The sequence below is a fragment of the Mizuhopecten yessoensis genome, unplaced genomic scaffold (genome assembly GCF_002113885.1).
Source record: "Mizuhopecten yessoensis strain PY_sf001 unplaced genomic scaffold, ASM211388v2 scaffold715729, whole genome shotgun sequence".
Taxonomy (NCBI): domain Eukaryota; kingdom Metazoa; phylum Mollusca; class Bivalvia; order Pectinida; family Pectinidae; genus Mizuhopecten; species Mizuhopecten yessoensis.
The window spans coordinates 29,031-40,205 of NW_018479762.1; the positions used below are offsets into that span (position 1 = coordinate 29,031).

At 39.2% G+C, this 11,175-nt stretch overlaps 2 protein-coding genes across 2 annotated transcripts in view; one reads left to right on the forward strand and one right to left on the reverse strand.

Moving 5' to 3' along the window:
- LOC110441216 overlaps nt 1–11,117 on the forward strand; it is a gene marked incomplete at its 3' end in the record, with an annotated part of 15,689 nt that extends 4,572 nt beyond the window's left edge. The window contains exons 3-5 of the mRNA XM_021484320.1: nt 2,247–2,327; nt 3,228–3,413; nt 10,974–11,117. Of these exons, the coding sequence (XP_021339995.1) occupies nt 2,247–2,327; nt 3,228–3,413; nt 10,974–11,117 (411 nt within the window). The remainder of the gene's footprint in view (nt 1–2,246; nt 2,328–3,227; nt 3,414–10,973) is intronic.
- LOC110441219 lies at nt 5,905–6,578 on the reverse strand. The gene is made up of 2 exons (XM_021484324.1): nt 6,405–6,578; nt 5,905–6,229 (listed from the first exon to the last, which is right to left on the reverse strand). Exons 1-2 carry the CDS (start codon nt 6,565–6,567, stop codon nt 6,054–6,056), a joined length of 339 nt encoding a protein of 112 aa, XP_021339999.1. The 5' UTR covers nt 6,568–6,578; the 3' UTR covers nt 5,905–6,053.
- Nucleotides 11,118–11,175: the final 58 nt, after the last annotated feature.

Genomic DNA, 11,175 nt, shown 5'->3' on the forward strand with positions numbered 1-11,175 from the left:
AGTCGTTTCAATCTCGGGGCATCGCAAATTGTCACGCCCCAGGGCTAGGGGCTGCGTGGCAACATGCTGTACCACCACAAATGCCTTGGGGGGACGGCTTGAAAATGTCTCTAACAACATTTACTGGTGAACAGCTGACCAGACCTGGGATTATGTCACTAACTCAAAGTGTGGCTCCGTCTAGACAGAATGTTGATAACCACACAAGAACAACAAGGGATATCCGGAGCGCCTTGATGTCAGTGCGGGAATCATCACCAAGACTCAAAATAACCTCAGAGTAAGTTGTAACCTTTTTGATAATACAGTGTTAAGTTTCAATTCTGTTACATTTGTTTGAATCAAGATTCAGCCTTATTTAAATTTTGGCAGTTTATCCTCCAATTTAAGCAACAGACTATAATTCATTTCGTATATATTTGTTTATTGACATCAAGAAAATCTGGTAAAATTCCCCCAAAATCTGCAGTAACAACTAATATTCTGATTGGGGAAGTAACCTTGCCGAATCAGCAAAAAGCCAAATATGCGACTTATATACATAAATATCAGTCTTGCCAGACACTTTGAATCCCCCATAAAGAAGTATTTTTAGGGGTGTGTAAAATTACTGTTATACCAGTATAATGTGGTATGGCAGATCTAGAGTCAATACAATATACCGTTATACCAGTATAATGTGGTATGGCAGATCTAGAGTCAAAACAGTATATTGTGGTATGGCAGAGTCAATACAATATACTGTTACACCAGTATATTGTGGTAAGGCAGAGTCAATACAATATACTGTTATACCAGTATAATGTGGTATGGCATAGTCAAAACAATATACCGTTATACCAGTATAATGTGGTATGGCAGAGTCAATACAATATACTGTTATACCAGTATAATGTGGTATAGCAGAGTCAATATACTGTTATACCAGTATAATGTGGTATGGCAGATCTAGAGTCAATACAATANAGTATATTGGGGTTTGGCAGAGTCAATACAATATACTGTTATACCAGTATAATGATGTATAGCAGAGTCGATACAATATTACCGGTATACCAGTATATTGTGGTTTGGCCAAGTCGATACAACTTATTGTAGCCAAACAAGGCAGGCTACTATTCAGTTACAGCCTTTGGCCGAGTTCGAAAGGTCTTCGATCAATATATCTTTTCTCGGGTCGATAAATCCAGGTATCGACCGAAGTTAAAGGCTACAATTGTTTTATTACTTTCAAATCAGTAATGTAAGCAATCTGGAAAAATTAAAAAATAAAGATTTTTACAGTTTACCCATTTTTAGCTCACCTGACCCGTATACGTAGGCCCAAGTGAGCTTATGCCATGGTGCGTCGTCCGGTGTCAATATTTTACTTTAAACAACTTCTTAATAACCAAAAGGCCTAGGGTAATGATATTTGGCCAGAAGCAAACTGGGATGAAGGGCTACCAAGTTTGTTCAAATAAATGACCTTCACCCATATTCAAGGTCACAGGGGTCAAATCTGTTTAAATTTTTTAAATAACTTCTTCTGAATAACCAAAAGGATCAGTATGATAATATTAAGTCAGTAGCATGCTTGGATGAAGGGCTACCAAGTTTGTTCAAATTAATGACATTGAATGATATTCAAGGTCACAGGGGTCAATTGTCAAAAAAACCTTTAAACAACTTCTTCTGAATAACCAAAATGCCCAGGATGTTGATGTTTGGTCAGAAGCATGCTGGGAAAAAGGGCTACCAGTTTGTTAAAATGAATGACCTTGACTGATATTCAAGGTCACATGGGGCCAAATTTATTTAAAATCTTTAAACGACTTCTGAATAACCATGAGGCCTAGAATGTTGATATTTAGCTATAGCCAGTAGCATACTTGGATGAAGGGCTATCATTTGAATGACCTTGACCAACTTTCAAGGTCACGTCACATTTGGTAAAAAGCTGAGATGAAGGGCTATAAAGTTTGTTCAACGTAATGACCTATGTTTGACTTTCAAGTTCACAGGGGTAAAATGTTTTTAAATCTATAACAGGTTCTTTTTAATTACTAATAGTCATAAATGCTGATACCTCTTATCATAGAATTGCCTGTAGCTTTGTTTAAGATCACTTTTATGGTTACATGTGTATGATTAATACCTGGTGAGTGATGCAGGTCCATTTGGCCTCTTGTTGATTGATGTTCACATTGATTTTTTAATTTTTCTTAGTTTACTGTTTATCATTGGTGGTTTGTTGTTATTTCCAGGCCCTTGGTGAAGTCTGCTTGCAGTGTGCCACACAGGAAACTCAAAAGACAAGCACCCAAAGAAGAAGGATCTGATTCAGAGTAAAAGTCAAATAATTGTTTATGAAACAATAAATGTATAATCTAAATTACTTAACAGACAGCTTATGCTATACTCCTGGCATAAGTATGGGATAGGTTAAAAAATATTGGAATAAGTTATGTGAAGACTTGATTCTATATGTGTAGGTATACATTTTTGGGATAAAATTAAGTATAAAATGATGTTTTGAATTTCAATATTATACTTCTTAAGTAACATTTTGTTACACTTAGGAAATGTTTTTGAATCCACCCTCCCCCGACCTTCCTTCAAAAGAAGACACTAAAATATCTAGAAATATCACAAATTTTGGTTGGAAACGCCTTTTCCAAAAACGTTTGAAAAGTCCCTACAATTCGACAAATGTGACATATTCCATTTCAATAGAGAAAAAAGCTAATGTAAACAAAAATCCAGATTAGACAAGGGACTACATAATAAATTAATACTGTATAGGGAAACTTACAGCAAGGTTAATACTGTATAGGGAAACCTACAGCAAGTTTAATACTATATAGGGAAACCTACAGTAAGGTTAATACTGTATAGGAAAACCTACAGTAAGGTTAATACTATATAGGGAAACCTGCAGCAAGGTTAATACAGTATAGGGAAACCTGCATCAAGTTAGTACTGTATAGGAAAACCTGCAGCAAGGTTAATACAGTATAGGGAAACCTACAGTAAGGTTAATACTATATAGGGAAACCTGCCTCAAGTTAGTACTGTATAGGAAAACCTACAGTAAGGATAATACTATATAGGGAAACCTGCAGCAAGGTTAATACTGTATAGGGAAACTTACAGCAAGGTTAATACTGTGTAGGGAAACTTCTAGCAAGGTTCAATGTTGAGAGCAGATTTATGAGATACAATTAATGTTTTTGTTTGTTTTCCAGACCACTTTGTTTAGATAAAAAAGTATTCATCAGTGAGAAAAAGATGATGCAGAGTATGAAGGAACTATCACTGTACCCTTCCAGTCATCAACCTCCTTCCCTCCCTTCCACCTGTAGGGCATCTGAAATCCCTATGACCTCTGACAGAGCTGAAGGATTACGACACTTCAAGGAAATTGAAGACAGGTGACTATATGAAGTGATCATTTCTCGCAATTTTGTCAAGAATTTAAATAATGAACCCACAGAAATGGAACCTCCTGTAGGGAAGTGTCGTTATCACACTGTTTTGGTGAGAGTATTGTATACTTGCTCGTGTTACGCAATATTTTAATCCATTATTGACTTTTGTCAAGTTGAATATGTACTTCATAAAAAAGAAAGGTTAACAAGAATTGTTATGAGAGCCTCTTTATCAAGTTTTGTTAAAATATGTAAAATTTCGTATGAAATGATTTATTAGGATGTATGCTATTGGAATATTTGATGTTTAAATAATTTGTTACGGTTCAGCGATACTTTTGGACATTGACGTCAGGTGGGGGTCATGTTTTTAAATGTATGACCAGCATCAGCCTTGATGACTGCATTGCAACGATGCCCCATTGAGCTAGTGTAACATCTGATGATGTGAGATGTTTTCCACTCCTCAACCAATGCATGGAGGTTGGATGGCTGTTGTGGGAAACACTGCAAGTTCCTCCTCACAGCATCCAAAATGGGCTATATTGGAGACAAATTCAGTGATTTTGCCAGCCAATCCAAACCTTGAACACTGTTTAGTTACAGGAAGGCCCTAGTTACAGGAAGGCCCTAGTTACAGGAAGGTCCTAGTTACAGGACCTGTATGGGTGTTGCATTGTCATACTGGAAAATTGCTGCCACTTCCTGACCCAGCAGGAAAGGGACAACCACAGATCTTAAAATTTCATCGCAATAATGCACCACATTTAAATTGCCATTAACCACCACCAACCTGGTACGATTACTGCCGGAAATACCGCCCCAGACCATGACCCTCCTTCCACCAGACCTGTTACATTGGGGGACAACACAACAGTTTGTGGAGCGTTCACCATGGCGTTGCCAGACTCACTGCAGCCTCCCATCACCATGTATCAAACAAAGTCATGACTCATCGGAAAACAAAACGTTATTCCATTGCCGTAATACCCATCTGTGGTGTGCTCGAAATTAGGCAAATGGTACAGAACGTTGTGTTAACACAGGACCCTCCTAAGGCCTTCTTGCATGCCAGCAGTTATTTTTAAACAGTTTTGTATTGTTTTGCCACTAACACGACAACCAAGCAATGTTCTTGCCGTCAAAGCTGCAGGAGCAAACCGGTCGGGAAGATGATGCAGCCGTATCTGGCGATCTTCCTGAAGGGTGGTAACACATCGTCTACCGCTTCCCTGAAAGTCGGACGTCGACGCCATTGCATTAAAATGTTGCAGTAACTGGTTTACAGTTTTAAGGTTTCACCTAAAATGTCTCGCAGCGTGAAGCGACTTCACGTTGTGTCACCCCTACCTGGAGCATACCAATAGCTTGTTCTCTCACTACTTAAGACAGCCGCAGCATTGCCTAAAGGGATAACTTTACAAAAAATCTAGTGAGTTTTCACCTGGAAAGGATTTAGAGAATGCGTGTACGACACTTTAGACTATTCAGTTGCGGTATACACGAGAAAAGTGCACAAATCTGTTCAGAGGTACAGGGTGATTGGCTAATTAATTTAATTCAAATTAAACACTGCTATTAAATACAGATATTCCTACCAAACTCACTAGCTAATAAAACATCATTTTATAATCAATGATATTCTGGTGTTCTGTTAGGTAACATTTTAACCTTTCTTGTTAGCTCACCGGGTCCGAAAAACCATAGTCAGCTTGTGTCACACCCTGTCGCGATCATCCGTCCGACGTCCGTACGTCAACAATTTCTTTAAACAACTTCTTCTTCTGAACCACTGATTGGAGTTTAACTTAATGTGACCGGAAGCATCCCTAGGTGATGGCAGTTCAAAATTGTACAAATGTTAGGGCTGATCCCCCAGGGGGCTGAGGGGCAGGGCCAAAAGGGGTCAATTTGGCTATATTGCTATAAACGACTTCTTCTATAGAACTATGCAATGGATATCAATCATATTTGGTCCGAAACATTCATGGGAGGCGGGGATTCAGAATTGTACAAATGGTGGGGCTGACCCCCAGGGGGCTGAGGGGCGGGGCCAAAAAGTGTTTTTTGGCTTTATTGCTTTAAGGCTGACAGTGCAAGTTAAAAAGCTTTCGATTGAGATGTTTTCTTTTTTTTAAAGTCTTTTTATCTGGTTTTGAGATCTTCCCCATCTCTTCCTTCTACCATTTCTAAGGAAGTGCCAACATTTTAGTTTGTCTTTGCTTGGTAACGAATATGGGTCTCGCATTAACCATCAAGCTGGTTATCATTTGTTCAATATGTGCGCAAGGTGACACTACTGTACTTTATATATTATTAGTTACATACCTGGTAGTCACTTGCAGGGGGTATACGGAAATATATGGGGTCCATGAAAAACCTGTATTGGACGAGGCGCTTCGCCGACTCCAATACAGGTTTTTTCATGGACACCATATATTTCCGTATACCCCCTGCAAGTGACTATGTAACGAATTTATCCCGCCGATGACTTTTTATTTATTTCATCAGAAAATAAGCCGCCAAAATACAAACTAAAACACCACAATTTAATGATAAAACATCATTTTCAGCAGTTTATTCTCAAAAGAAACTGTAAAATAACAATAAAATGAATTTGCACGATAGTCATTTCCCATCCAGTCATACTTGTCTACTTATTGATGTTAATGGTAAGTTCCCAATTCTACACCCACTGAACATCCCGAAAGACGAGACAGAGCTGGACACTCTCTGTGAACTGGAGTTGCAGACTGGCAGGTCAGAAAAGTCGCACAAGATGTCTTGTAGATATGGCTCCAGAGCACGGGCTTGATCTTCTGCAAAATAAAATAAATTATACTTTTAAGTATGAGTTATTGCCCTTACTATGCATGTATTCATTTGTCCTAAAAAATATCATTAAAACTTCGAAAATGTGCTAATAGAATCTTACATTTTCACGACAATCGACTGTCAGAGTGCCATAAATAATCCCTGCAGTAAATTACATACCTTGTACGTCTACAACTGGTACAAATGCCGTTGTTGCTGGAGCTGGGGGAGCAGCCATAACATGAGTCAGAGTAGGCACAGGAAGGGCGAGTAAGTCTGTAGATGGAGCAGTTATGGCGTTCTGTGCTGCCTGGTGAACATGCAGCCCAATGGAATGACCCATGGCTAGTTTCTCCGAATCTCCCACTCGCTGATACATGACCAATGATGATACCGACTTGTGACCTAAAAAAACAAAACAAAAAACTGATTGCTATTAAATTTCCATCATGCATACCAAACAGTACTCAATTTGTGAAACATTGTGAATTTGTAAACAATTAGACAATCTCATGGGTTTTCTCCTTTTAAAGTGGATACTGACCTGTGACTGACATTATTTGAGCTGACCCCAAACTGGCTCTTTGATAGAAGTGTAGCTCCCGTGGCATGGATACTGACCTGTGACTGACATTATTTGAGCTGACCCCAAACTGGCTCTTTGATAGAAGTGTAGCTCCCCTGGCACGGATACTGACCTGTGACTGACATTATTTGAGCTGCCCCAAACTGGCTCTTTGATAGAAGTGTAGCTCCCATGGCACGGATACTGTGGTTGGTGTATTTCTGCGACAGCTTACAGTCCTTGCTGAGGGTTGACATGAACACTGCCAATGTCTTCTCGCCAACTGGTGTATTACAGTACCAGCCCTCGTCCTGGTCACAGAAGGAATCCCGTGGACGCTGCCATAGACTGTTGCAATTGACATTTAATTTTTCTACATACTTTTCGTACGACGACACTGGGCACATGGAGTTTCCGGGGAGCTCGGGCATAAATCCACCTATGTTTTCTTTATCTGTTTCCCTGTGATTTTTAGTAAGTTCATCCATTTCTTTACTGACATATTTTAGTGCTGTGGTTCCGTCAATTTTAAGGTTACCTGACCATTGGTCATGGTAACCTATTGTGATAGTCTTTTGTCCGTCGTGCGTTAACTTTTCCTTGTGAACACGATAACTTCAGTAAATGTTAACCGAGTTTGATGAAACTTTGTATTCAGCCATATATCAATAAGATCTCGAACAAGTTCGAAAATGGGAATTATTCGACAGTAACTTACAAGTTATTGCCCTTTGTAATATTGTTATTGGACCTTGTGAACACGATAACTTAAGTAAACATCAACCAAGTTTGATGAGACTTTGTATGCAGCCTTATATCAATAAGATCTCAGATGAGTTGGAAAATCAGAATTATTCGACAGTAACTTACAGAGTTATTGCCCTTTGTAATAATATTATTACACTATTTTGTATTGGACCTTGTGTTCACGATAACTTGAGTAAATATCGACCAAGTTTGATGAAACTCTGTATGTAGCCTAATATCAGTAAAATCTCGGATGAGTTCGAAACTGGGAATTATTTGACAATAATTTACAGAGTAATTGCCCTTTGTAATTATATTATTATTGGACCTTGTAAACACGATAACTTGAATAAATGTTGACGGAGTTCAATGAAACTTTGTCCGGTAATTATTTGACGCTAACCTGCAGAGTTATTGCCCTTTGTCATTATATTATTATTTGTCCCTGTGATGTTGATTGACATTACACAAGAATAGATGTAAATTCATGTGGTACACCTTTTCATTCATGATGCATTTTTGCTACTAACTAGGTGCTATTAAAATTTTGTGCCTTATTTAATAAATCATTGATTTACGCTTTTACTTGTTTCTTTTAACCAAGAGCAGAAGACATACAGTTACCAAGTTTGTTCAAAACAGACCCCTTGGGTCAGAATTGGAGTCACACCCATTTATTTCAGTTATCTTGTTCACAGGGTCCAACAATAATGGAATTACCAAGGGGAATAACTATGTAAGTTATGGTCAAATTGGTCCGGTATTCAAACTCATCTAAGATCTCATTGATACAAAGCTCCATACAAAGTTTCATCAAAATCAGTTCATATTTACTGAAGTTATTGTGTTCACAACGAAAAATTAATGGACGATGCAGCAAGATCACTCGGACCGACGAAAAGTATGAATTGGCCCCTGGATGACAGTCCTAATTTGAATCGGATGTCAGGTGATCGTTAAGGCCCATGGGCCTCTTGTTACACAGAAGGTTGACTTGGTCATCTTGCACATGTTTTCGGCTCCTCGGCGAAAGAAGTATAAACGTATGTCCATCTGAAGTTTGTTCAGTAATCCTGAAGGAGTGGAGGTATTAAGATCAATAGAGTTGTACAGCCTGCCCTAATCCTTGTCAGAAATGGCAGGATAATGTGTGATGGACCCTTTCCCCTCGCTTCAGTTGGGCCATCATTGCCCTAAAGTTGAAATTTGCGTCGCGAAACTCATCATCTTTGATAATATCTAACTTTCTGTTGAATGGTGGGGATTGCAAGTACCTGTTCAGTGAGTGGCGAATGTTTTCCACACTGGTTGTCTTATACATTTCCCCGTCCGGTTTCCGGAGGTCAATGTAAAAGTGGGACAGCGTCTCATTTAGTGCGACTTTGTCGAACGCTTCGAAATTGGATGGTTGCTGTTTCTCCGTTAAGTAGGCCTTTAGTGTTGTTGCGATCTCTTGTTGCTTTTATGTGTGTTGCGAGAAAATAGATCTGTCCTAATTCTCTTGATTTCATCATCGTTTCTTGAAGCAAACCTCGCCGCCATGTTTGTTTACGTTGTCTGCAGTCGGTGTGACGTCACAAAAACATGGCGTCATGACGGCATGATAGTGAGGCTCCACAGAGGGGTAATACGGAAAATAAACCCCCTGCAGGTAGCATAATACGGGTTTGTATGAGGTTTGCGCCAGCCAATGAAATTGCTACATTTTTGTCAGAGGCGGAATAAATTACTAATTTGGACACAAAATTTTCAAGAATGTGCCATAAGTAGTAACCAGCTTGGCAAAAACCAGTGTTTCAAAGTCTTCAAAATGAGTGTGTCTGATTTTTTAATATTGTTTGCCGATCAGAGTGCGCGGTGCATTGAATCGCCAGACGGTCAGTTGTAGAATGATAACCGGTTTAACAGGTAATGCGCTTTTTATACCCAGCTAGACCTGTTCTTGTTACCAACCAAGCAAGAACAAACTAAAATGTCGGCACTTCCTTGGAAACGAAAGTCGGAAGAGATGGGGAAGATCTCAAAACCAGAAAACAATATTTTGAAAAAAAAAGAAAAATGATTTAATCTTAATTGAAAGCTTGTTAACTTGCACTGTCAGATTTAAGCGACTTCTTCTCTGGAATTAAGAGATGGATATCAACCATATTTGACTGGAAGCATTCCTAGGTAGTGGAGAATCAAAATTGTACAAATGGTGAGGCGAGCTGACACCCAGGGGACGGAGGAGTGGGGCCAAAAATGGTTATTTGGCTATATTACTTTAAGCGACTTCTTCTCTGGAACTAAGAGATGGATACCAACCATATTTGACTGGAAGCATCCTTAGGTAGTGGGGATTCAAAGTTGTACAAATGGTAGGGCTGACCCCTCAGGGGGCTGAGGAGTGAGGCCAAAAGGGGTCAATTTGGCTATAGTGCTATAAACGACTTCTTCTGTAGAACTATGCACTGGATATCAATCATATTTTGTTCGAAACATTCATGGGATGCGAGGATTCACGAAAGGTTGGGGCCAAAAATAGTTTATTACTTGGAAATGGTTGAGATCCCACCCTATAACCATATATACAATTGCTCAGTATAAAGAGAAGAATGTGCATATGCTTCCAGGATGGCCCTGGGGTCTGGCCCCACCCTTGAACTGGAGACATAGTCTGTGGGTCATAACTTTGAAACGGTTGAGATCCCCATCCCAAACTGTATATACAAATGCTGGGCATAAAGAGAGGAATGCAGTCATGATATTAGAATTGATCCTGGGGTCTGGCCACAACCCTAGGGACCTAGTTTCTGAGTCACAGCTTGGAAGCAGTTGAGTTCCCCATCACATAACCATACATAAAATTGCTGGGCATGAAAAATCTAATAAAGATATGCTACAAGGATTGGCCTTGGGGTCTGGCCCATTCCCTTGGATCTTATTTGGAGAATATTTTGCCATGATTGCTTAGATATCCAGGTGAGCGATACAGGCCCTCTGGGCCTCTTGTTTTGCTGAGTATGTTTATATGGACCTTGAAGAGTGACACAAAGGACAAGTATATATATCTCAGGATGAGGTTTAACAAACAGTCTATTTATAAAAGAGTCGTACAGGAACAATCAAATACAGCTGTGTGATGCAAGAATTAGGGGCCTGTCAGAACAACTTCAAATTAGGGGCCTGTCAGAACAACTGCAAATGTAAAATATAGAATATTCTTTACAAAAGAAGCTCAAACTCAGTAACAAAGTATATCAATATGCCTTAGGAACAATTATTTTTCGGTTCTCACTTTTGTAGTCATACAGCTGTTTATACTGTAGCAAATCTAGAGCCATTCTGTAGATCAGATACATCTCTGACTTGAAGTCTAAAGCCATTCTATAAATGAGATACAGCTCTGACCTGAAGTCTAAAGCCATTCTATAAATCAGGTTATATTATTGTTGCAGACTTATACTGGACTCTGATGATGATGCAGAAGATTCTGAACCTGAGTCATCACAAGGACCAAAACTGGAGATTTTAGACAGTTTCTCCCAGGGCATCCTAAAGACTAGCTCATTGTTGCCACAGAAACTGCTTGAAGACATCACGTAAGGGAAGAACCAAACGTTAGATTAGAAGACATCACGTAAGGGAGGAATCAAACGT